This window comes from Labrus bergylta, chromosome 5 (assembly GCF_963930695.1).
Source record: "Labrus bergylta chromosome 5, fLabBer1.1, whole genome shotgun sequence".
NCBI lineage: Eukaryota > Metazoa > Chordata > Actinopteri > Labriformes > Labridae > Labrus > Labrus bergylta.
This window is the reverse complement of record NC_089199.1, coordinates 27,090,064-27,117,911: the sequence shown is the minus strand read 5'-3', so window position 1 is coordinate 27,117,911 and position 27,848 is coordinate 27,090,064. Positions and strand designations below refer to the sequence as shown.

Here is a 27,848-nt window from a genome sequence, read left to right as displayed (position 1 = left end):
ACATGGTGACACATAAAAAGCAGAATCCTGATTTAGCTAACAGAGCAACACATTTAGCTATCACTCAAAACAAGCTACAAAAGATTCTGCTTCTTGGGGGGGGGGGCTCTCTAAGAATTTAAGTATCAGGTTATTTTGGAGGTGAAACGTTTCCTTGAAAAACGTACATGCATGACAGTGACCGTCTCATTTATCACATATGTTGGTTATTATTGGGCGAAAAAAACACATTTTATAAACCTGAATAGTTAAGGCTCTTTAATCTTAGTTAAAGTCAGGTAAATGTAACACGTAGGTAGGAGCAGTCGGGGGAAATGCTGAAGTTTCACTGTTCCTCTACATTATGATTAAACATAACCGATGAGCTGTAATGACCTCGTCATTGTTATGAATTAAACATCTGATGTGAATGCATGCCTGCTTTAGTTTAAAGTAAGAACTTATGCTTTGCTAATGTTGTCCTGTCCTTCAACAAAATATTCGACATATCTTGCAAATACATGGTATTGTGTTAAAGCTATATTACAGTCCTGTATTTCATTTCATCGAAATTTAGTCCTATGTTATTGCAATAAAAAGCTGGCATTGACATCCTGTAGTGATGCCCAGAATGTGCTCCAAAATCAATCTGTATGTGACTTGTGAGCCAAACATAATGCTAAGAGGAAACTGTACTGTTACAGAGGAACTCAGGGGCCCCACTCCAGACCAGGGGACCCTGTGAAATGCAGTTATTGTCCTGAGCTCTGGGTTAACCCTGGACTTCAATAAAGCTCTTTCTGGCTTAAGATAAATGCACACTAATAAGAGACACCCTCCCCTCGACTTAAAAAAAAGGGTTCCTGCTTTCCTTTCTGTTCCCCCTCTCTTTCCCCTCCCTTTCCCCCCCTCCAGGTCCCCGATAGTGCTTCCAGGAATTCAGGGCACCGGATAGAGCCTGAACAAACAGGTGCAAGAGGTTTGGTTCCGGCAACTGCATGCGACAAGGAGAGGCGAGTTATAAGGTGCCAAGAGGTAAGGGGCAGGAAGGGAATGACGGAAGAAGAAACAGACAAAACATAGGCTGGATAATTCATGATTGTTGTGTTGGTAAAGAGGAGGAGACTGGCAGATGACAGAGCCAAATTAAAGAGAATTGAAAAAGTAACTAAGCATATTCAAGACAATGGCTGTTTTTTTTAAATGTGCTGTTAAAGTCCCCATGAAATGAAAAATGCATTTTCCTGGTTTTAATCCAGCATCCTGTGTCAAAAGTTATATATGTTTATATATGTTTCAATAAAGTATCATCTGATCTCAAAGTAACTGTATTGTCTTTTCCTATAAAACGTTTCAAATGTCTGACGGCTCATCTTGCACTTAGAAGCGTATTCATTTTAGTACTAAGAAGTTTTGTAGAAGCTAGCGATCCAATCAAATTCATCCCAATGTTTTGTCCTTCCTTCTGTCTTGTGATTGGTTCTATTTCGTTTCAGTAGGAAATATATCAGGACACAGCAGTTAGATACTCCCGAAGTTCTGTTTCATTGAGACTTTAACATTTCCAATCTCACCCTGGTCATGAATAAAGGAAGAAGACAACTTAGATCGATCATGTCTATAATCTATATGAAGCTTTAACCGTCATGTCTATAATAGTTACACACTAGAGAAGAAGACAAATCCGAACTGAAGCTTCACTTAGGCCTACTTGATGTTTCTGGAGTGATTTTGTGGTTTTTCTTTTGAATTACAGAAACTCCATCTCATTAACATAGAGACCTGGAGATGCTGCTGAAAGATACTTGAAAAAGCACATAACTGGACCTCGAGTTAAGCTTTACTACAGCAGCCAATCAGAGTGACTCCTCTCACCAACACTGATTCAACATGTCGAATCGGTCGAAAAAAGGCAGACGGGTGCCGACAGGTAGCGACAGAGCTGGACACACCGCAAAAACTAAGGCGACGACCGCTCACCATCCGTCCTAGTTGGACCGACGGCCGACGATCACCTTGGTGTGTCAGTGCCTTTATCCTAAACCACTACGTTTAACAAATGCTATGTCATGGTTGAACACATTTCTATGAACATACATATTCCATCAGCTGTGAATCTTTCAAAAGACAATACAACTAAAAAACTTAAATGATGATCTTTTGCAGATTAATTTGAGACCAAGCTCTGAACATAATTTACCACAGTTTCCATGGTTACCATGTTAGCAGGTTAAAAGAGAGCCGGCTTTGTCACACTTAAAGTCTTCTTCAGGCTAAACATATCAGGCTTATTGATTAATCTTGCTTCAGAAAACTCTTCTGGTTACTGACAGGCTGATTGCCTATTGAGAAATCCCATTGACCCAACATCTTTTCAATTTAGGCAAATCATTGCAGATCAAATGATGATGTTGTTGTCACTTTACTTTTTCCATTACTCATTTTTCTTCCAAGATATAGTCTACAATCATACATACATTTTTCCAGGGATTAAAGTTTCATTCCTGCTGGCGTCAACCAGCTGCCTACAGAAGGGCTACAGTTTACACTATAAAAGTAAAAGGGAGTAAAACAGATGAAAAGGTCATAAAGGACAAAGGAAAAGAAAGAGAACAAATGGAAGAGGTGAAGGAGGGAAAGCCTGCTAGGGCTAATTAGAGTGATAATAGGGGGCCAGAGCATGCGAGCAATTGAAGGGGTTGACATGCCAGGGAGAGTGGTACATCTAGAAGAAGGAAAAGGCGGGTTGAGAGGGATGAGAGCGTTGGGAACAAGACCTGGGCCTTCCTTTCACACATAAGGGGAATGCTGGGTAATGGAGGGTGGCTCATTCTGCGGACTCAAAGTCACCCGAGCAAACCGTCAAATTGTCCTGTGGACCTCAGGTCAACCTCTGAAAGAATACATTTATTTTCTAAGTAAAACAAGCGGTCTGTGTATGTCTACCACACAACTACTCATGCAGTCACACGGGCGAAGTGTATAATCAGCTTGTGTCCCCTCACGTCGATTTCAGTTACAGTAGGTCTATAGTGGTGGAAACCCCTGGGAGGTCCTGTGTCGTTGGGAACTCTCGCCTCTAGTTAGCCACTACATGACTACGGTCTTTGATCAGCTCAGCTGACTCTTAAGCTGAGCTTAGTGCGGCAGGGGTCTGGAAAATCTGGGGAGAGGGAGAGAGGTAAGAGGTGGGGAGAGGCGATGGAGAAAGGGAGTAACTGATGGCGCCCACTGAACCATGTATCCTGTAGGAGAAGGAAGAAATGGATAGAAAAGTGATTGGTGGAAGGTTTCAAACAGATGGACGGGAGGGTCTTCTTCCATTCCACCTCAGGCATTCACATGCTTCATAACGACCATCACCAGAGGCCTCTGACCTAACAAACGAACTGAAGCCAGGCATGAAAGAAAGGTCAACGTTGTGAGTTTAGGAAACAGTGGGATGAAAAGAATTCGAAGAAAGCACAGCCTCCTTTAGGCTTTACAACATGCATGGAAGTGCTGCTCTTACAGTACTTTTAGGATTCAAGTATCCAAAATGACAATCGCGGCAATTAGGACACCAGCCAAAAACAATTACCTTGCCAAACATCGACACATCAACAACTTTCCTCCTCAACATTCTTAATGTGTTGGTTTTGTTACAGCACTTGATGTTGCCCTGTCTACGGGAAAGATGTCCTATTCCGCCTTATAATGAGCAGGTTCTTTAAGAACACTTGAAGCCCGACAAAAATGAACTCTCCTCAGGGCACAGCCATACATCATTCATCTCTATGCAGAGTTAGCTTTAAGCTTCTTTCAGACACCACCTTCTCCTAGTTAAGAACATTAACAGAAAAGGCTGATTTGAGAATGACAAAATGGGAGTACTGCTAATTACAATTACCTTCCAGGGTCATGACTGCATTCAAATATTCTTTATTTTACATCAAAGTGAACCACCTGCCTGTTGTGTTACATAATTCTCGTCCAATACTGTTTACATGTCCACATGTCTCTCATGGTTACCCTGACAACACAGGCTAATCTGATAAGCCTGATGTCTTCACGGGTATGAGACTGTGTTAACCACATTTTCTGGTTTCCTGTTTGGAAGAGTCATTTCAAAGACAGAACATTTTAGATAAGAGAAGGGGTGGATCTAAACTGTCATTGGTAGGGAAGCCTAGACAATCAGTGCCAGAGTTTTGGGTGTAAATCAGACAAAGAGAGCAGGAAGTCTTTTTGTAAACTCTGTCTATAATTGCACCTGGTTGACCACACTTATTTCAAGCTGTGAGCAGTGAAAAAAGAGTTAAAGATGCATGGCACATACAAACATTTACCCAACCTGCCTCAGGTGGTAACAGGTCCGCCAAAACCACCAAAGAAATAACCCCTATAAAAAATGACATTATGGTTTGTGGATTATCCAGAGTAATGGCTAAATAACATCTGGAATTTAATTTAGGTAACCATAGTAAAATGAGATATTTTGGAAAAAAGATCATATGCTACATATAAAAATACAGCAAGTCGCCAGTGGGCCTTCCTTACCTTGACTTTTGAACCCTTTCTTCACCCCTGTTGTTTAAATCAGTGTTATCCTATATATTTATTCAAAATTACAATTATAAAATTTCAGGCATTTATGCATGGGCTAGTCGTGGCTTTCATTCCCACACGGTGCACGCACGATAACACCATAAAGGTGAAGCTCGTTCTGAAGCGCTTCAGTTCTGTGTTTTGATCCGTGCTGGACCGAGACCTGCTGCCTTTTTTCACTCGTTCACTCGTGAGCTTTCTCCAGCCCGCTGCAGACTGCAGCTGACAGGTATCCAGCGCTGTGGGCTTTTGGCAGTAGTAGTTTTGATGGTTCATGCTATTCTGTGTTATCCCAACAACACATACACAGCAGCTCAGACGAGCTGAATGAAAAGTGACGATCAGGGATTGTGCTGCCGCCGTAACGCGTTTCAACACGTCGCAACTGCGAATGCGTGCCTTTCTTCTGTGATAGGGTGCGTTTAATTGTTCAGGGATGCTCGATTTAACAACACTTGACCACGGACGAACGACCTCGGGAGACGAACCTTATATGGAGTGGAAGGAAATCAGAACAAAAATTGACAATGTGTATAGAAATATATATTTTTAATGGTTAAGGTGCAATCTTTATCAGGCAAATGGGAAAATTGACAACTTTCAAAAACATGTTTTCTGTTGTGCTGGTGGCGAAATGGTCAGTGCGCACGTCCCATGTATGGAGGTTATAATCTTCCAAGGGGGCAGCCCAGGTTCAAATCCAGCCTGTGGCTCCTTTTCTGCATGTCTTTCCCCACTCTATATCCCTGATTTCCGACTCTATCCAATGTCCTATCTCTCCATTAAAGGCACAAAAAGCCCCCCAAAAATGTTTTCTTTCATTCAAAGAATCTTAATTTAAAATCTTCAGTGTTCTTCTGTCTTTGACTTTTCAGAACACTAGACACCAAAAGAACAGATTTTTGAGCAAAATAAACATAAACATAAACTTAAACATAAGCCTATCTCAGTAAGGCTGTTTTTGGAAAATCTTTTAAGTGTTCTGTTTTGGTGGATGGAAAAATCCATCATTTAGCACATTGTAGGAAATATTTGAAGAGATTTTGCTCATAAAAATTATGATCTTTTTGTGTCAAATGTTCTGAAAAGTCAAAGACAGAAGAAAACTGTTCAGATGTTAAATATGCTTTGAATAATAAAAAAAAAAACAAGTTAACAAGTTTTCTTCTACTCCATACGGTATCCTTAAATATTGAAGTATTTTTTTAAGGAGGCCTGAAGCCAAGGAGAGTTTACCAATATGCAGAGATGGAGGTTGTGTTAGTAGTACCGGCAATAATTTTAAACTACTTTCACCCCTGGCGAGATATATCTTGAGAGCAATCCTTGGTTGGCCGAGGGAAAGGAGGACGTATTTTTCAGCAGCATTTGAAGGAGTCTTGAATTTTGACAGCTTTCTCCTCACCCTCCAAAGGATGCAGCCTCTTACAGTAATTGGGGCAAAGTGGGCCTTTCTCAAACTACTCCCCACTCACTTCCACTCCGTTTGTGAGCTCGCGTGGAGGGTCCTCCACACTAAGTGCAGTCCAAAACCTGGGAGTGTGGAGTGAGAGTGGGTTATTAAACCCTCTAACAGCAAGTCTGCACTGATGCTGTCTTATTAAACAGGTGTTACACCTTTTCATTGTTCATCATGGAAGACGCTCGGTACACGCTCGGTACACTTTTAAAGGAGATAAGAATATAAGTATCATACAAATGTTTATATCAAAGGGTTAACATTGTAATCAGGATCTAATTAATTATCTATTAGTCTTGAAAACAGTATTTATATACTGTGGAGTGTTTAATGTTCACAGGGAATTATCTTATCAACATCAGATCAAAATGATAAGTTTAAAAAATGGAAAGAGAGATTTGAGAAAGGCCCAGTGTGTGTGCATGTGTCTGTCACCTTGTTTGCAGGTGTTTGCAGGTGTTGCTGGGTTTCATCTAATCTCTATAATCAAGCCTCTTCATACCGGTAACTCTGTCATCTCCATACAACCAGGTTGTAAACTCAGTTGCTGTGGATCCAGATATATCGGTAAACGTTGCCATTCTGCATTGAGTTCCTTTTCCCCCTCTCTTATTGCAGCCTTCTGTTCTGCCCGAGTTCCTGCCTGCCCCCTGCTCTGCCTTGGTTCCAACATCCCTTGGAGCTCTCTCTCTCTGGACCTACTCACTTGGCTCCAAGACCAATTGGAGGTCTTTCCCTGGAAACTTTCCACTGGTTTCCCTAACCATCCCCACCTGCAGTTTAGCAACTTCCATACCAATAATCCGGACATCATTTCTGCATCCTCAAAATATTCTGAAACCAGATATCTCAGCAGGCAGTGGGAGAAAAAGTTTTTTTTTTTTTTTTTTTGCTGTGGTTTGTGCTCATAGCCATACTAATGTGCCACTCCGATGTGATGCAATAAAAGATGCACCATCATTTTTTTGTACTATCAACTTGGGTTCACATTGTAAAGCCCTTACTGCAAACTGGTAGGCTTGAATAGCATACTTGCAGGCTATCAGATGCATCAGTTCAATAAAAGTCCCCCGGTCTAAAACTAAAAACTATCTCCTGTGTAGCAGAAAAACAAACAGAATCTATGAGACTCCGAGGATTTTTAAAATTGAATTCACCTTTCCTTTGTAAATGCCAATGCCCTGCCCCCATTGTTCATTCAAAACCATTTAAAAAAAAAAACAAATCTGACTCAGAGTGGGGACCACTGTTTTTGGTGCTTGGCCAAACAACATAGTTTAAAGGCCCTGACACGCCAAGCAGAGGGCAAAGAAGTAGTGGCGACGAAGGCTGCCTGTGCTGCGGTGCACAATGCCTTTTGTCTTGGCCAAAAAGTTGCACTAGAACACACCGCAAAGACTACAGCCGACGGCCAACCACCACATATGTTTCGCGCATGTGTGAGAGGCAATAACTCTACATGCCAGAAGGTGGCGGTAGTCTGTAATCGTCATTTCAAAAAGGTGAAACCGTAAGAGGACGAGGAAGAACGCAAATAAATAAATCGTTGTTGTGATACGAGAAGACAATTCTCTCACCGCTGTCACATAACACTCGTAATATAGATACTTCTAATAGAGAATAATGTCTGATAAAAAGTTGAAAATGGCACTGCCGTTGTCAGCCCTTGGTCTTTTATTAGTGGAACAAGAATAGAAGAGGCGCTTCCATATTTCTTCTCGTGCACTGGCTCTCCTGTTTCGCTTAGCTGAACAGCCAATCAGAGAGATTACTACCCCCAAACCACACCAGCGACTGCTCACTCCGATTCAATATGGGGAAATGATCAAAAAAAGGTCAACTGTGGCAGACTGGTAGCGACAGAGCTGGACACACCGCAAAAACTAGGGCGATGACGGCCGGCGGTCTCTTTGGTGTGTCAGGGCCTTAAGTCGTTTCCTGCAACAGTCACGACCTAAGGTGGTTTCAAAGTGGGGACTCGAGGCTGGATACGAGTACGCTTGACCCCAAAGTTTGGTTCATTTGATCAGTGTGAAGACAAATGTACATAATTGTACCGTACTCCGGTACTGTGCCCGAGTCCGCTTGAAGAAGTGGTCTTGCGCTCGATTCCAGGTGTTCCTCGAGTACGGTCCGTGAGAGATGTGAATGCAACCTCTATTTAACCTGTACTGGATTTTCAGCATGAAGAGTGTTCTGTTTTCCATTTGTACTCCAAGTTGTATTGACCAATCAGGTATCGGCACGCTTGTGTCTAAGCAGTAGAATCTGTAGAACCCATGTTGAGCAAAAAACAGGCAGAAAGTATCCGCGATAATAACCTGCTAGCGATAATGATTTACCAGCTCCCACTGACAGTATTCTGATGGTGATTCATTTATCTCTATAATCAGATAGCTTCAAGAGTAAAGCTAACAATCTGTTCTAGATTAAAAATGTAATACTTGAGCCACAAATCTGCTGCTTTGTGTCACTAAGCCAATCAGCTTTTAGATCCCAACTACCTGTAATGCAACGGAAAGGATCGATCCAACCTCGATTCAACAAACAAACATTTTAAAAGCTGTTCACTCCTCTTGATGACAAACCTGACAATCTGAAATCTTTACAAATCTGGAAAATGGTGTTTTGTTTTTTCGGCCAACTCCTGTAACTTCAAGTAAATGGTTTTCTTTTTACAATAATGGGTAAAATCTACAATTTCCAATAATTTATTTTGGTGGCTGGCGACCGCTGGGGGGTCCAGACCCCCACTTTGAGAACCATTGCTCTATAGCACACAATGATAGATAATAATTGCTGATGGCTTCAAAGATTGGTCCAGACTCTAATGCCTTGAAACAGCAAATAAAAAAAACAGAACTTCTTGTTCATTGCAGAACATGTAAGGCCCAGCCTTTATTTCTATATTTCTGTTTGAAAACGCCTTTATGTCTCTTTCTTTGTCAAACACTCCTAAAGGTCAACTGTTTCATGCTATGTTAGAGGTACCATTATGTCATTGGGCTCACTGAAACTGTCTAAAAGTACAGGGAATAAAACAGTTGGGATGAGTGACAATTCACAAATCAAGAAATGTCATGAACTTAAGAAACCTATTCAACCAAATAAAATTAAATAAAATTCCTTTTCCAATTGCATGCCAGATCAAAAACTATTTAATGAGTATTAAGGCGTTGACACACAGTGAGAGTTTGACATTTAAGTTTCTCCATTGAGTTCCACACTTACAAAGCCATAACCTCACCAACTGTAATGTGTTGTTATGATTCAAAGTCAGAAAGACCTCCAAAGCCTCAAAGACGCCCCCACCGCTCCACCCACCACACTGGACCTAAGCACTTGTTTTGCTTCTCTTTCATCTCTTCTCGCCTCTCGGGCTCAGCTGACCCCTTTACTCCGACCAAAACTCACCCCATATGTCAAACCCCTCATTAGACACAGAAAACCTGTACACACAAGGTTTGAGCACACACGTACAAACACCCTGAATATTAAAATCTGTAAGACCAGAGCAGATGAAAGGCTTTGAGGATAACAAACCAGGAATGGTTTGAATCATGGGTTCACCTCTAAGTGAGATTCTTTCTATCCATATACGTGTGCAAATGTGTGTGTGTGATGAAGGGAGTTCACAGACATGCTTGGTGCCAGATAAGTGAGGTCACATGCATGTTCACATGCTCCTGTTGTTCTAATGGTAGAAAAAGTTCAAGTTCAGGGTTGAAGGAAACACAATGGCAATCAAAAGGAATCAGCTATGAGAAAACCAAAAGTGGAGAGAGATTATGTCAAAGCAGAATAATTTCACCACCAACACACCCAACTTTTCCAAATGTGTTTTACTTATTTCTAACTATTCCTGATGCTGAGGTGGATGAGTAATCTTTTTTTTCCAAATCTTAGTCAGTTGAAGAAAAGCTGGAGAGTGCATGCAAGAACATGGATGTGATGTAGAAAGGCTGGCCATATGTGTGTGAGTGTGTTTGTGTCTGTGCAGGGTGGGGGTGAGACATGTCTCTTACAGATGTGAGAAAACGGCCATGTCCCCGAGAGCGAGTGTGTCCACAGCCTAATTGGCCGAATAGAATTATTGAGTTAGTCGGTGGATTGAAGCTAATTTAATGAGTGGAGTTGAAGCGGAGCTGATAGGATGTGCGACTGTGGGAAAACAGGTTTCTGCGCTCTCCACACACTCACAAAGGACTGGAGTGTGTCTGCGCTTACAGGATGTACAGTGGGGGGAACTCTTACTCGCTCTGTCTCTTTCTCTCTCCCTCCATTGGTCGGGGTTGCCATGGTGACCGGGGAGGCTTGCCTCGGCGGCCCATAATTTCCAGAGAGTCTGTCTGGATGTGACATGTCCTTTTCAGCCGGCATTGTTTGGATGCTGATTTACGCGTGTTTGTTGCACTTTACCACCACCTCCTCCACACCTCCAGCAGCGGCTGCAAACTTTAGAGGATCAAGGAACACAACACCTGCTAAAACAGCATGATGACGTTTTGGGAAGAGTTTGATTTGAATGAATAAGATGCAACGATGAATTTATTATTTCAACTTCATTATTTAATGAAGTTGCTACATCTTTTTGCCTTTTCTTTGCCTCCCTGTTTAAAACAGTAATTATTCTCTCAACCAGAGCTGCCCTCTTCCCTCCCAGTAGGCGTTCCTACAATCCTGAGGAGTCCAATCACAGACCAACCTCTTACTCCATCCCTCTGTGGTCATCCTGTTAAGGACTTTTTGTATTCACATGCTTTTTTTTTTCTTTTTTTCCCTGCTACCCCTCATTGAGCCACTTGAGCCTAGAGCAGATGGAAAGATTGTAGAGGGAGGAAAGTAAGCAAGCGGCAGAGATAGAAAGAACTGGCAGGAGCCATGCAGAGAGTGAGGCAGCCCAGCGACAATGCTTGGTGAACTGAATCACTGAACATCAGAAAGTCATTTTTTTACTCCATTTCAGCCCACTAAGAGACCAAGGAATCAGACAGGACAGCCTTGAGCGGACACATCAACTCACCGTCCCAGCCAAGGACGTGGAAAGCAAAGGAAAGAAGGAGTTAGAGACAAGGAGAAAGAGGGGAGTTCTACAGATGACAGTGAAAGCAGAGAGGTAGACGGAGGTGATCAGAGGGACCAGATAGTGAAGAGAAAGTGACAGGATTGCTACAGGTGTGTCCGCAAAGACTGCTCAAAGGAAGGGGTGACACGCCAGTCGACAGAGCGAAAGCTGTTGCAAGTCAAGCAGGGAGTAAAAAGAGCAAAGGGAAGTCAGAGCTAGATAAGGATGGCCAACTCAGGTCTCCAGTTGTTGGGTTATTTCCTGGCTTTGGGCGGCTGGATCGGCATCATCTCCACCACCGCCTTGCCCCAGTGGAAGCAATCGTCATACGCCGGAGATGCCATCATCACTGCCGTGGGTCTGTACGAGGGGCTGTGGATGAGCTGTGCCTCGCAGAGTACAGGACAGGTGCAGTGCAAGATCTTTGACTCCATGCTCTCGTTGGACAGTGAGTACGATGTTTGACTTTGGCTTAACCTGACTTGTAGTGGCTGTTTCTCATATCTCGCCTTTGAAGACTGTGAACTGATGCAATTGAACGCTACTTGGTTAAACTGGTGAAGAACTTCCAAATGGATTTTTATTAGAATATTATCAATTTGCTTGTTTTATCATTTTTTATTAATAAGTAACATTTTTAAACAGACAAAATATGCAAGATGTTAATGGGGCACTGTGTTGGAAGAAGACTTTCATCTGATAATTAATTTGATAATTCAGGAAAACTTTTGAATTAAACTCAGGCAAAAACTGCCTGTCAGGCATCACCAGGGAATTTATTTTCCCCCCTGGTAATTCTTCTTTTGAACGCACACTACTTCAGATTTTATTGCTGCTCTCATTAGATTTTATTAGTAGTCATGTTTTACATTAAGCATTTCTATATGAGCTGTCATTGGCCAAGATGACTAAAGAAAGATTTACTGGAAACTTCTCTCTTCCCTTTGTCCTTCTAAGTTGCCATGAATAAAAATAAAAAAAATCCATGGAGCTCTAATATAAATCACAGCAGTTATTACAGTTGGCCCATTCATTTGGCCACACTTATAAATCAGCAGCAGACGCAAAACAAGCTCTCACTATCTGGGACGGATTATTTTCAGGAGCTGTAAATCTCCCATATAATGCTGCTTCTTAAAATTTTAATGAAGTTCAATTAAAACTCGAGAACAAAATGAAATGTAAAATGTGAGGAGTGGGAGGGGGTCAGGAATGTGGGGTTCAGACATAAATTAGCTCAGAATATGAGCCTCCTGTCATCTCTAATCTGTAAGTAGGACCCAGTGACTCATAATTAATGACACACAGATTATAGGAATCCATCCATCTACTGTCTGCTTGAATCACCCTATTAGTGATTCTAATGACGGACTAAAAGGGGGGTGGGCATCGGTCAGAAGACATTTTCTTGAAAGCCTTATTGAAGACCTTAAACACGTCTGTTTTTCTCCCTTGTTTGATCATGTTTTGGTACACTAGCCATTAGAGCAACAGTTTACAAACATTTGGGTGTCTTGTGAGTCATTATATCAAAACATTTTCTGAGGCCTTCTGTCTGTGTGACGGGTGCCCGAGCTGATCTCCCATCTCCTTTGGTTAGTTGCAGCAATAAGAACAGCGTATTGTCCTGGCGGATGAATAGAGGCTGTTAGGAGAAGAAAAGGGCAGTGTTGAGCCAAACACCAGAGATATTCCCAGAATGCGCTCCGTCTTCCCCACACGCGCACATTGTTCCATTTGTTCATTAACACACCCAGTGAATACAGATTTAGACAGAAGACAAACATTGAAGAAAAAAAACCCCTTAACTACATGCACATCTGAATGAACACTGAACTGGAAAATCATGACCAAACATTCTCAGGTTCATTCAGGTGGTTTCCCAGACAGATTAGGAAATGGAGCAGATCAGCATCCAATCATGTGTCTGGGGTTCACAGAAGGCACCGCAGGTCTGGGTCTTGATTAAACACCCCTCAGGTGTTGGTTTGATCCAGCCATGAGACTGATGTGAGTTATGAAGGAACTCTTCTCCCTGGTTACGTTTCACAGCAGGATTCAGCATGTGATGGTGGGTTGAATTGTTCACCAGACTGTGCTGCGCCTTTCTGATGTGGCGTAGCAAGCGTAGCGGAAGCTGCAGGTTAACTGACCATCGTGCTCAAGAAGGAGCTGATGATCGGGATCATTCACGGTCGAGCAGGTTGGCTGTTATTATCACAGGAGTGGATGGTGGTGCTGAAAGGACAGCTCTTCAGAAGTACAAAAAATCTGAGCATGATATTAAAGACACATCGCCCCCGACAACACCCTTCATTAACTTAAGTGTTGTGTGCCTTGCAGACGACTTAATGCCCAGTCTGCGTTAACATTCATGTTGAAGATAAATTCTGCTAACCAAAGCTTGACATGAGGACACACATTTTACTTTATTGAGTGTTTTGAAATGTCTTTATCTAAATTAGACAGTACATCTCATTTCACCACAACTTACAAGTAACATTTGCTTGTCCCACTGGTAGACGTTTTTACTCAATAGAAGCAATTCAGGCCATATGTTTTGCTTTGTATATCTTGAAAAAGGATGTTTTTCTGGACTTTGTAGGGGAATGTGGCTTATAATAAGTGAAATTAGATATTTTGTACTAGAAATTAGATAAATAGACTTGATGTGATTTGTTTTGTTGTGTAGATGAGCTCAGTAAATGAGAGACCATTTGCTACTAGTAAAAAAGTACAAAATAAAATGTCGCTTTTAGCGTCTGTAACTACCATAGTAGTGATTAATAGTAAGGTCCACACAAGTTTACAAGTATCCAGTGGAAATGTACCATGCGTTCAAAACTGAAAAAGTTATAAAAAGCATATAGGCAGAAGTGAAAAAAATCAAAAGCACTTGAACTACAGGACAATGGGAGTTTTAATACAACTAAATCAAATATAATTAACCAGTAATCCATCACTATACAACACCATTGCCCATTGATTTAACTTTTAAGAATCCAGCAAGTATAGATATGTGCCCTATAATTATTTCAAAAGCCAGAAACAAACCATGTGTAGTACGCCTCACATTAATGTCTGACTTTACTTCACAGTAATACAAAGCTCAAAGCTCATTGGTGCTTACTAAAGACATACATCTTTGAAAAATCACTAACAGTCTTTTTAAAAGACGATCTGTTTTTTCCACACACATCACACAAATAATCAATTGCTTTGGACCAATCTCATGTGTGATTTAAATACATTTGGTGGGCCAGTGATTATTTGTGCAACAGGACAGTGTGGTGAGGATATTTGAAAATGAACTGCTGTGTTATTGGTAATGACCAAACATGCTACTATATGTAAAAATGAGACTCATTGATGAGTTTTTCAATCGTTTTAGAAGAACAAAGGAGCTCTTTGGCTCAGACAAAGAATAAACATCACACTATCATTTAAGTTTGGATCAATCCATCGCTGGTTTCTGCCTCTAAATGGGATTTGTTGATGTTATAGAACATTACAATCTTTATCTTTTAACATTGAAAAAGTATATGAATTGAAGAGGTTCAGTTAGGCCAAAATGGTCCTCAATTGTGTTAAGTGAATGGTTCCCATCCAAATTGAATAGTGCTGTAATGTGCGATGATGAACAATATCAACATCTACCTGAAAAATACCTCTTTGTCTTGTCTGTTTCAGTTTATAACTTTTAGAGGTTAGTATTGACCAGTTAGGATAATCGATTAGGACAAATTGAATGTCCACATTGGCAGAGTATACATGCATGCATGGTTCTGTAGTGAGTGGGCAAACACAAATTACGTACGACAGAGTCACAAGTGACCTCACAATGGGACCTTACAGTGCCTACACACACACCAGCTAGCACACACACTCATTGAAAGCTTGTGGCTGGCACCACCAACCTTGGCACTGGAAAGAGAGGCGAGCCCTCCCACACCTCCCTCCTATCCCTCCTCTTAACCTCTCCTTCACCCCAAAGGCCCCTGGACACCCATACTGGTTTGTCACTGATTGAAACTGGTGAGAGTGGTGTCACTATGCAATGGGACAAACACCCGTACACGCTAAGAAGAAAAGAGAAACCCCCCCCCCAAGTGGATGAAAGAGAAGGAAATCAAACCTCTCTCTGTTCAGACACTCCATCAAAAGGAGCTCTGGAGCCATAAATCAGACTTCAAACATGTTGTACCCTCTTTCCTCCATCATAAGTCCCCTCAGATCGGCTTCTGAAGTTCTACTTCACTGCCACACCATGAATGATGGTGTGTGTATTTCTGTCACAATGACAAACGATGACTTTAGGAGTACTGCTAAGGCTGTTGTTCAACAGCTCCCCTTGAAGTGATCTTCTTTTTCTTCTAACACTTTGGCACAAGAGATACCTCCATGAAGAGTCACGACAATTAAAAAAGGCCTTTTCAGAATTCCATTGAATCTTCGGCTAGTGTATTTTAATATTACTGTGAATCCTTGAGACAGCAGTTTGACAAAAGAAATCATGTTAGTGGACCCTATTTAAAGCTCAGACGTAGAACTTTCTGATTGTGTTGATTTTGGCGCCCCCTGTGGACAAACCTGTACCTTATCTCTTTTTTTTTATATGGTCCTGTAGATGTGTAAATTTCATCGTCCATTTTTTTAACTGTCAAATATATCATTTATTGTGAATCTTTGCCATGGAAAATGTAAATAATAAGAAGGTTGTTTTTGCAACTTACTGTCAATTATTTGTTCGACACCAATCCCATGGAAGCATTTTCAGGCTTAAAAAACTACCATATAACAATTATAAATCTTTATGCCGATGGGCTTGTTTGCTTCAGGAAATCACTTTTAATTCCAGTCTGTTTCATAACCAGCTAAAACCACCTTCTGTCAAACTAATCTAGTTAATGTGAAAGTAAGTAACCCTGACCTTAAAAAATGTACATGCAAAAATGTTTTACATTGATTCCCTTCCTGCTCTTTATTAAGAGTAATGAAGAAAACCATCTGTTGTTGAAATATCAAAGAAAAAGTTGCTATTATTTTCTGTTGTATGCTGATAAGCTCTATGCATTTAAGTGTAATGCCAAAGCTCAGTCTTGACTATGATATAAATACCATTAGAAAAGTCACTAAACATCATTAAGTTGTTTGAAATTTAATAATTTGGCTAAATGATGAAATGGTGTGGTGCAATTAGATAAAGAAACAATCAAAAGAAGATATGTATGAGGGCTTCAGGATTGTCATACTTTCATTGTAGAAAAGTCAAGATGTTCTTGATTTATTGATGAATGAACCAAGCTGATACTTAACGTTAAGCATTGAAGCTGGAGCAGATGCTGTGTTGTCTTATCAATGTGTAAGCTGGTTAAAACAGAGAAACTGTTTAAAAATCAATTTGTCGATAATAAAGGTATAACAGCCGGTGTTTATTAAAGATGCTAGCAAAGGATGAAAAAATGACTTTAAGCTTCAAACAATACAGTAACAACTTCACATGACATCAGGAATAAACAAATATATCTATTGCGATGTTATCTTCTCAGGTCTCTAGTTAACCATGTGTCTAAGCTACATGGGAGGCGGCACGCTCATTTTCATGGGACATCAAGGTGATATAGTTTAGTTTAAATATGTATTTGGATGTATGACCCCAAGTATGAAAAATGAGATCATTTACTGGCTAAACTGAAGACTGAGATAGAGGGTTAAGGGCTAACTAGTATCCAAACCCATTGTTAACTATTCATGTGAATTAAGAACATTAGTTGCAACCCCCCCCCCCCCCCCAAAAAAAAAGAAGGAAGTGGAAGTAGTAAAACAGTTACTGGCTTTGTGGCTCTGGAGAAAAAGTCAATAGGGAGGGAATCTTGGATTTGTCAAATCAATCTGTTGTATCTCTTTTTTTCTGTGGCTTTGATTCAATTTGTATTTTCTCTCTTCATGCTCAAACACTGGATCACGCTTTAAGTCATTATTATTTGAAGTTAATGTCTGAGACCTTGTGTGTGAGGAACTTTGATATATTGACTTTAATTACCATATTTGTCAGCTTTGTCACATATCAGACTCAGGTTATTGGAGTTTGCATGTTTACCGCCGCTGCTGGGATTTCGACAATCCCCTCGGTTTTTGTAAATAAGACGCTCTCCATCAGTATTTTGACAGTGTTATTAAGCGCTTAGCACTGCTTTCGCTTCAATACAGTTGTGAGCGGCTGCGTTTGAGGCAGTAATGTCTGATCGCTGTGGCGACGGCCCCGTGAAAACAATCTTGCTTTGTGACAAAGCCACACTAATCCCACTGTGTGAAGCATGTAAAGCAGGCCCTCCTACAGCTGCTCAGTGTGAGAGAGAGACTTCTGTGTTTCATCCATGTCTCTCCCACCTACAGTTATTGCCTGTGTGCAGATATTGTGCATCTGCACATATGTGTTTGTGTAAATATGTTCCTCCCACTGAGTTATGTGATCTGACGCCTGCGTGTGGGCAGCACATTAGATTTTTGAAAAGGCAAAAACCACAGTGGAATGATGTGGTGACGATTTAAAGGATCGTTTAAGGTCAAAGAGTTTGGCCAAGAGGGTCACCTATTGAAATTTAAAAGAGAGGAAAACATCCTGCTGAAAAGTAGGACAGTGGTGGACTCGCCCTAATGAGCTTTTAGCCACAAATACATGTGGTCGCCCATCAATCCTTCATGCTGTGACGCTTTATTTTCGTAATGGTCATTTTGTTTCTAGAAATGTTTTCTTTATACTAAGTGATTGACTAAAGCACTATTTGTTTTCTTATCCTCCCTTTTCCCCCTTATTTCCTCTTTCCTTCCTTTGTATCACTATCATCCATCATTCTGTGCTCCCCTCTGTGCTCCCTGCCTCCTGTCTCCTTTTCTTTATCTAGTCCACATCCAGACATGTCGGGCACTCATGGTAGTGTCAGTACTGCTGGGCTTTATCGGGATCATCGTCAGCGTGGTGGGCATGAAGTGCACTAAGGTGGGAGATAACAACCCAACTACCAAAACCCGCATTGCTGTCACTGGAGGGGCTCTCTTTGTTCTCGCAGGTAGGTTTTCTGTTGCGCTGTGTCAGTTTGAAACCAAAGATAAACAGCTGTAATTCTCTAAAGCAGTGCATTAAGCAAGAGTGGTCTGGAATTTTTCCTAGCCTGAGTCTCTCACCGGGGGTCTTTTCAGTAATTAGAGTCCCTGCTGTAAACAGGAAGTGGTCATTTTAGAGGCATTAGCCGCTGACCTCAGATATAAACCACAAGACCCAGAGGAGAGAAATTAACAGAGGAAGGATTTATCTTATTCATTTGTGTGTTGTTTTAGCTATAAGTAATGTAACACACTTTAACTTATTCTGTCTCTCTCGACAGGGCTATGTACACTGGTTTCTGTGTCCTGGTATGGCACTCAGGTGTCCTACCAGTTCTTCAACCCAAATACACCGCCCAACGCCAGGTATGTAACCGAAGTGCTGAACAACTCTAACCTTTAACACTTTCTATGGATCTAACTCGGAGAGAGAGTTTATGTGTAACCTCCTTTATAGTGACTTGTGTAAAATCCAAATATTGTTGCCAATCAAATGTCATTACAAACATTGCTGTCAATATTTGAGATCAACAGTAAAAATGGAAGTTTCGATAATTTTGACGTTTTTTTTTTTTTTTTAGCATTGGAGCCCCTTTAATGACTGATGTTAAATTTGACACAATCAGCTTATTCAGCTTTGTCTGTGAAACAATATGATCACCTGTACAATCTAATCCAATACAGCAGCTCTATAAATTCTACATTTACGAAGCTTCTATATTTTTTGTCAAATAGTCAAAAAGGTGATGATTCTACTTCATCTTTAAAGAAGTCATTGAAGTCATTGTGGGTGGTGTACTGGAACACATTACATTAACAAGTGTTTTTAATGTAAATGGTAAACAGATTTGAGCTTGTATAGCGCTTTTCTATTCAATTCAATTCAATTCAATTCAATTTATTTTGTATTGCGTCAACTCATAACAAGTGTTATCTCGAGACACTTTACAAAAAGCAGGTAAAATACCTTACTCTTTGTCTGTTAACATTACAAAAGAGCAGGTAAAAAGACCTTACTTATTGCTATATTACAAAGACCCGGCCTATCCATCATGAGCACGTCTAGGCTGCTGACTACCCAAAGCGCTTTTACACAGCAGGTCACACCGACACATTCACAAACTGATGACAGAGGCTGCTACGTAAAGTGTCCATCAGTGTTAGCGATTTCCATTCTACACATTTATACACAGCTGACGATGCAGCAGGACACAATTAGGGGTTAAATGTCGTGCCCAAGGACACATAGGAAATTGGCTGTGGAGCTGGGGATCATACCCCCAAACCTGGATGAGAGACGACCGACTTTACCACTAAGCCACAGCCGCCTCTTATCACCATTCTGACCATATCGACAGAAAGCTTTGCACAAGTTGAGCTTTTGTATTTGATTGTATTGGATTGCACGTCATAATGTTTTGGCTCATCAGTGTATGCCAAAGTGTCTTTTACATTGGCAGAGTATTCAGTCGACTGAAAACGTGTTAGTTCGGTTTGAGGCATAAAAATCCAAATATTCAAATTGTATCTAGAGAAACGAAAGTATAAAGCACATTGGATAAATAACCCATTTTAAAAGTTCTTCCTCATGTCACTTATTATGCATATAACAAGCTGTGTGACTGTTGTGCAGCTGAGCGATGAATTCATGTTGAGAAGAGGATGTGCAAAAGACGAGAAGAGAAACTGATAGAGAGGAAAGACATCTGTCTCCATGCTTATCTGTTGAGTGTTTACATAATGGCAATGCAATGATTCAACAACTCTGGCCCCATGTTATACAATACTGTTATATCACTGTACTATATTATACTAATGACATTCAGTCATTTCCCTCAGTCATTATGCATGCTTTACATTAGTTAGAATAGATGTGAGGCTTGTACTCAACAGTGATCCATGCTTAAGAGTCTGTGTCAGTCAACAGTGCTCATGACCCCATTTTCAGAGCGTTTCTCATCAGCACCTATTGTTGCTATGTTACGAAAACTAACTTCTACTTTCATCAGTAGTGGCCGATATTAGCAGCAGCTCTGGACCTGGAAATTGTAACATCAAACAGTCGAGTCAGATTAGTTTTTCCTCCACCAATGTTGTTTAAAAAAGCTGATTAGTGATGTTTCAGTCGCAAAAAAGCCTCCTCTGTTTAATGAACGACGGAAGCTGGCTCCTGTTTTTAGCTTGTTTTCCTTTTTCGCCTTTTTTGTTATTATTTAATACAAAACGGAATAAAACAATGACCGTTTTTTAACACCACTCGCCCACAGGCACACCTAGTGCTCAGTGGTATAACATTAATGTTTATATCAAACATCATGTAAAATAGTTTTATTCAAGGAATAGTACGGTTTGGTATAACTAGATTGAAAAATGTCAAGAAAATACATTCATACATCTCAATCATAGGTGAAAACATTGCTAAAGTTGGATGATTTAGTAAGGACAAAATGGTAATAAATGAAGAGCCATTTGGAAAATGAAAGCCGGCTGGTATTACTGAGCTGAAATAAAATGTCCCTGCCCCTCTTTATTATGATTGGTCGGTAAGGAAAAAGATTACATTGAGTGCAGCGGCAAAAAATACAGGACATTTCTGCACCCAGGATGTTGAGTGCTTTACTACATTATTGGTTCTGTTTTTTGTTGGTGCTGCCAGCGAAAAGACCTTCATTCTGTGATTAATCACCTTAATTGTGGTGATTGATGATGAACTAAAGCGTCTAAGATTGCTTAATTGTCGGTGATAACCATCACTGCTTTAACTGCTACCAATTACTCAACTGAACAAGTGGTTAGCTTAGCTCAAATGGTTACTACTACTTATATTAAGTCGGTTGATCAACATATACAGCTTCAGTTGCTATAAAAAAAACTTGCCAAGGAGAAGCACAGAAAATTATTCATTATCCATATGGCTTGGTTTATCTGCTTAAAGTTCCTTATTAAAGCTGCTAATCATGCAAAGCGTAAGTTTTCAACAATATCTAAATGATGGCTGTCATTCATAGAACAACTGCTAATGTTTCCTTATTATGGCTAATGAATATGGCTAGCTTAAACTAGTATTTTTTTTCCAGTGTGCAGCCCTCAATACCTAAAACCAACCCCAAAGAAAAGGTTCCTTTTATAGCATTAGTTGGGGATGCTTTTGCTTTCCATCAGACATTGACCTTCTGAAAATTAGCAAATGCAGAAATGTTGTGGGAGAAATCTCATGACAGTTTCATTGGCTCTTTTAAAAGTCAGGTTTGTTTGGGAATCAGAGAGGTTGCTCTCGATCCTTCTTTACCTTCTTTTATAACTTTTCTCGTATCTTGGTTCTTGGAATTACACAAATGATGTGAAAGCAGTAAAACAGCCGACACTGTATGTATCATCCTAAAAGCGTTTCCCTTCTCTTTCTTCCACAGGTATGAGTTCGGCTCGGCCCTGTTTGTAGGCTGGGCAGCAGCCAGTCTGACGGTTCTGGGCGGCTCCTTGCTGTGCTGCTCGTGCTCTAAAGAAGAGATGCGAGGGCAGCAATATTACCGCCAATCACAGCCTTCCACAACCAGGGAGTACGTCTAAACCCACCCACCCCTTCAATTAGCCTCCCAAACAGAGAGCATAGGACACATTTGGCACTACTGCCCCTCTTCTTCTTAGTATTATAACTGTAAAAAAAATAATAATCATGCAATCATGTAGGTACTCACTTACTGGCATGTACAAACACAGGTGCTCATACAGTACATACAGTATAACACATTACCCAGTACTGGGACTTTGCAAATATTATTAATGAAAGGAAAAGTATAACAAGTATCAGAGAAGATACAAGGAAAGACTGGACATTGGAGCTAGAAATACTGATATAGTACCACTGAACTTTCGTTAGCATGTCCTCTGCTTCCTGGTTGGCGCTTCAATCTGTGGTTTGCCTTCATATTGCTCTGTGTGTATTCACACTCCACTGGTGCAGTTCAGTTGTGTCAAGCAGGAGCCCCAATCACTGCTCAGAAAAACTTGGGAAAGTTACAAAGCGGCTCCTCTGCAGTTGTGGGAGAAACAGAGGCTGGCCTGTACAATCTCACCTGAGAAAACAGCAGCGATTGCAGAGGACACTGATTTCACCTGCTCAGACTCAAAGCATATAGCTGCAGCTTAACAGAGAGCAATACGGACTCAGGATAGAGGAACCTTTGCAATAAGTTTTACTCTGGTGCAAGTGCAAGTATCTAGTTTGTTGTATTTACGCTGACGTTATGACGAAAACATGTTTTTAATCTAAAGCTAAGCAAGATGTGGAGTAATTAAAACTAAGAAGACAAAATACAGACTTTACTCAGAAAGACTACCCGGTTGTTGCCTGAATTTCTGAAAGAGATTTTGATGAGGAACTGCTAAATACTTAAAGTCTTAAAAAATAAAACTATTACCAATGCAGAATTCTGGTAAAAAATAAAATAAAAAACCTATTGGAAAGAGACCATAGCTTGATGAATACAGCTAACGTGGGTCAAGAGTTTAAGAGTTGCATTGTGTGTATTGCCACATTAGAAATAAACAGATTGTCATACGGCAAATTAACTAATTGATAAATATATGAATTACACCAATTATTTTCTACAGCCTCCATCGTAATGTTTTTTTCTTTCTTTTTTTTACAACTTATATATTCATCATGACTTCTCATTATTTCAGTCTGACAGAAGCAGACAGCCGGTGATCGAACACTTTCATAAGGTAGAAGAGTTTAAAAAATGTGAGTTTGTGTGAGAGAGAACACAACCTTGAAGCAGAAAGCCAGAATTAACTGAGTAAAAAAAACATAACCAGCTTTTTAAACCCAATTTCCTTAACTACAACTTAAGCTTTGGCAATCCAGCTTACTCAAAGACAGCTCCGGGGTGCTTTCAGTGTCCTGTGTAATTAAGACTTCAGGCAGCCATTTGATAATCGCCGAGGAACGTCCTCACTTTAAAAGGACCTAGTCTTGATATAGTCCTGAATCATACAAGAATTAGGCCTACTCATTGAGAGCTGCACATCATACACACAGTCTGCACTGCAGGAGTGGAGGTGAACTGCTGGTTAAAAGATGTGTATTGAGTTTGTCCTTATTATGAACACTGTCAATGATCATTTCAACACTTTACACTTGGACAACGTGAAGGTTCTCACTAACACACATAACTGTTCTCCATTTACTAACACCATCATTCTACGTTGATTTCATTATCTCTTGTACAAACACATGAGTGACAAATATTTAAGCTATTTCATCGACTTCTCACACAGGTCTGATCATCATAAGCTATAGAACAGGAGTGCGATATTTAACATTACTTTAAAAGTGGACCATAAGCTAATCATGTCATATCTAACTCCACTGCAATAGAATTAACTACTTTTTTTTTTTTTTTTTTTTTTACAAATATAGACTACTACATGTATTACAATAGACACAACCAACTTTTTAAAAACCTTCCCATCATAAGAGCCTTTAAAACTCAACAGCAGGCCTAAATTGGCTCTTGAGTTCCCCCTTCATGCTCCCACGTCACGGCCCCTGTATTTGTGTTTTTTTCAAAAGAGCTTCTCCATCACTGTTCAAGATAATGAAGCCATTAATGCGTCTTAGAATCGCCCCCAGTCCCCCCGTTTCCGGGTCATACAGCCTCTCTTCTTGGTAGACACTTGTTTGTGGAGTGCTCTGTTATTCTCAGATTGGGGGTGGGGTTGTGCGTCTATAGGAAAGTCCGTGTGCCCTTTAAATAAAGGCGGATGTCAGACGTCACTGGTCTGTCAGTAGCAGCTGTGCTTTGAATAGCAAAGGCTCAACAACACGCCTGATGGAATGACCTGGTCAGATATGTCCAAAGAAAAGAAAATGGAAAAAGTACGGAAGCCCTGAGCGAACATGCATCCAAATTATTTATACTTGGGATTTTCAGTGATAAAAATAGATTGCAGTCGTTTTCTGAAGATCTTGTGAAGTGAAGTCAATATCATGGGAAACCAAGCGAGATAGGGAAATAAACAAGTTGAGATATCGAGAAAGCAGCCAGTAAGTCATTATCACTAAAAAGAAAAAGGGAGTATAATAAAATGTATGGATGCGTGTCCTCTTTGGGCTTCAGTATAAAATACTTTTTGAGGTATTATCATATTTTACTGTTTTGCTTGAACCCAGATCTTTTCTAAAATGAGTTTTGATGTGATAGTTAGCATGTAGCATAGCTTGTCAATGGGTTTTTTCAAGCAAACCAAAAAAGGTCTCAACCAATGAGATCAAACTAATCCTTAAATATATTTTAGAAACCATCAATTAGCTTAAGTTAAGCATTGTTTGTATTTATTTGAAGTAATCTAGAGATTACCGCTGGCCAACATGTAGCAGCACCATCCACGCTCTCTCACTGACTTTCTGCTCACGTCTTCATCGTCATACTCATCGTTCATCTGTTCCTCCTTTCTAACACTTCAAAGCTGTTTGTGAGAATCTGAGAGGTCTTGATGTGTCTCTTATTTTCCCCTCGCGTCCTCTAATCCTGTTCTTCTCTGACTGTCTTCTTCTCTCCTCTAATTCAGGGCAGAGTTGTTGAGTGAAACTAGTTTCCCTGACTGATCAGCCCCCGCCTTTTTATCGAGGACTGTTCCGACCACTGTCTTCCCCCCCCTTCTTTCCTGTTACCTCTTAGACCCCTAAATTTGGACCTCTTGTAGCAGAATTTCCCCCCTCTCCTCATTACTACAGATGCACCTTATCAGTTTTAGTGGGAAACTAGATGAATTGTCTTCTCCCATTTTCCCCCTACTTTCTGAGCCTTTTTTCTGTAAATATGGACTCTTTAAGGATACATGATCTGACCTTTAAACTCAGAGATAAGGTGACCGCCTCCATTTCAAACCTGTCAACCCTCTGCTACACCACCCACAAGCCGGCTCTGTTCATTCACTGGTCGAAAGTTAACAATTTCTTGAAACCCTTTGTGGTTTTGTTGCGCTGATTTATGAGTTCACTTATATCCTATGACCTCTGGGTTTTGATTTTTCTTGAGTTTTTATGTGTGTGTGTGTAAATGTCTCTTCTGCGGTTTGTTTTGTTTGCTGTGACTGTACTTTGACTGAAACATGTCTTTTTTTTCCCTTTTGAATTGCAGACCAAATGTTAAAAGTACCCCACCAGAGAAAAGGGAGCAGTACTTGTAGTTTGGGAGAGTCTTCTGGCCTTACCATGGTTTAGATTCTGTCAACAGGCAAAAAAAAAACCCTCTCACAGAGGAATTCAAAACAGACAAACAGACACCATTAATGAAAGACGTAATGCACAGCAACCATACAACATGAATTAAACTGTTTTTCAATGTTCAATTTGTTTGGGTGTTTGAGAAATAGTCTCGGCGGTTTGACAAAGATCAGATTCTGTCTTGTCTGTTTTGTTGACTTTGGGAGAGACATTCATTCAGGGTATGTTTTCTATAACATTGTTAAAATGCCCGGGTGTATATACCACCTTATTCTTTTCTTCTTCTTTTTTTTTTTTTACTACATATATAATGTTTTACTACAGTGCCTTATAACACATGTTTGTGCACATGTTTGTTTTTGACTTCAAGGATTCTTTATCCCATCCCGTCTGAGGGATGTGTGTCTATAGTTCCTCTGCCAGCATTTCTGGATGGCTTTTTCTATTGTTGGAATTCTGAAACTGAATGTGAAGCTACTCTACAGTACCACTTATGAAACAACGAACACATACACATGCTAGATCTTCAGCATATAGTGCCTTATGCCACTGTTTGTGAGACGCTGTGTGCCTGCTTCAATGTAGCCTGGATTGAGGATATACCCAGTAGATTTTGTTTTTGTAATGTGCTGATTATGATTTGGTGTGAATGACAGAGTCGTTGTCTTATCGGCTCTGAGGATGTACTGTACTGTGCCGTCTCCTGTACTAAAGAGCACCAGTTAGCTGAGTGTTCAAAAGCCCTTCTGATGCCTGCATTTATTTACCATGCCATTCCTTTCTCTAATATTTACCTCCTTGATGTTGTGTATCATCTCATTTACAGTATACCCCTGTCTGTTTCTTTTAGAATAAAGTAAACAGAGACATAAAAATAAATGTGATCAGACTGAGTCATTGCTTTTTTTTTTTTTTTTTGTTATTTTCCTAACTTTCTTGCCCTTGCCTGACTTCGTGCGCACTCCTCCCACTCGTTCCTCCTTTCCAGCTCAAATACTTCTTTTGCACCCTGTTGTTCAATAATTGCAGACGTGGAATTCCACTTCTGCTCCACTGGTCTGTGGCACATTCTCTACGGTGGGCTCACAAAGTTAACACCGCCGCTACGACTGACAACAACACTTCAATTTGTTTTTTTTTTCTCTTGTTGAGACTCTTTGTTTATTTGTTAATTAGAAGCTCGCGTGTTAAACCTCTTTGGAGGGTAGCTGCATTTTGGGAGCAGAGACTTTACATCCCAGCTGATGAACCTGAAGCAAAACCTAATTTTATACTGTGAAATGTTTAGTGAAAGGATAGGTTAAGATAATACGCCTTACATGTAGTCCAACATGTTTAAACAGACTTTGAGGGTTAAAAATGACTGGACTGTTTTTCTTTAATTTGACGCTTCAGCAGTCTGAGTTTGATAAATCAAGTCTTTCAGTGCAAACAGTGTCAGTGTTTTTTTAAGGGGGAGAAACGGACAGTATTTGAGTTTGCATACGGTGTAGAAATAAAGCAGTTTGAGTGAAAAAAAGTCACAGTGAAGACACCGGTGATGTGAACGCAGTGTGGGTGTGAAATCTCACATACACCTGACATGTACCGATGCACCTACACCACCTATGACGATACAGTCTGTTCAACCAATCTGATGTGCAGCTTTGACACCCTGTATGACTATCATGAAAAAAAGAAAAGCGACATTTGCTCCAGCTGTATGAACCATATACAGACTAATATTAAAGAAACTGTGATTTATGCTCAACCATAAAACTGACATCCAAAGAAAAACACATACATCAGCATCTTTCTCCTCCACATTTTCCTGCTAATCTCAAGCTATGCAAGTGATATTTTTATCCCTCTTATCAGACATAAACTTCTACAGATATGGAATGTAGAGCTGCAGAGACGATCACAGCGCAGATCCACTGTTACGGTGAGTGAATGAAGTTGACACACAGAGCAGAGGTTATTAAGATAATTATGCCGATTAACTGAAGTTTGCGGCAGAAACCGAATCATTATAGTAAACACGGGAATGTGTTTTCCTCCCCATAATGATTGATGATGTGTAAACATGCATTTGATTGGATGCGCACTGTGGTAATATAGGAATGCGAGACTGGAATCTACTATTATTGCTAAGCCGTAAACATTACTACAACAACATAACATGTTTACATGGGGATGCTCGTTCATACTGTGGAGGAAATGAGGGGGCAGAGATGAAGACTTTTTTAACTTATTGAACTGGAGCTTGATTTAAACAACTCCTCCAAAGAGCGGATGAACATAACGCATGCTGAATGTAAGGAGAAACATTGGAAACACTGTTGATACATATTAATTTAGGAGAACATCAAAGTCCCTGGCAACCCAAAATATTATGTTATGTAGCCTACATAATGTGTTTTAAAGTATTAGAAAATTGTTTC

General features: G+C 40.3%; 1 protein-coding gene across 2 annotated transcripts; it reads left to right on the top strand.

The window, feature by feature from the left end:
• The first annotated feature begins 10,795 nt into the window (after window positions 1-10,795).
• On the top strand, window positions 10,796-26,304 carry cldn19 (claudin 19). 2 transcript variants are annotated; one of them, XM_020632722.3, is made up of 5 exons: window positions 10,796-11,538; window positions 17,996-18,160; window positions 18,476-18,560; window positions 21,605-21,751; window positions 24,768-26,304. In XM_020632722.3, the coding sequence occupies exons 1-5, from the start codon at window positions 11,316-11,318 to the stop codon at window positions 24,802-24,804; spliced, it is 657 nt and encodes a 218-aa protein (XP_020488378.1). In that variant the 5' UTR covers window positions 10,796-11,315; the 3' UTR covers window positions 24,805-26,304. The 2 variants fall into 2 exon arrangements, with proteins under 2 accessions (XP_020488378.1, XP_020488377.1); XM_020632721.3 differs by having other exon boundaries at window positions 10,798-11,538; window positions 25,340-26,304.
• Window positions 26,305-27,848: the final 1,544 nt, after the last annotated feature.

What these genes read in the sequence shown, in the direction of transcription:
- cldn19 (XM_020632721.3), top strand. Translation starts at nt 11,316, where the DNA reads ATGGCCAACTCAGGTCTCCAGTTGTTGGGTTATTTCCTGGCTTTGGGC. An exon ending in CTCCATGCTCTCGTTGGACA is followed by an intron (nt 11,539 to 17,995) that starts GTGAGTACGATG and finishes TTCTTTATCTAG; the next exon opens with TCCACATCCAGACATGTCGG. An exon ending in CAGCCTTCCACAACCAGGGA is followed by an intron (nt 21,752 to 25,339) that starts GTACGTCTAAAC and finishes TTTGAATTGCAG; the next exon opens with ACCAAATGTTAAAAGTACCC.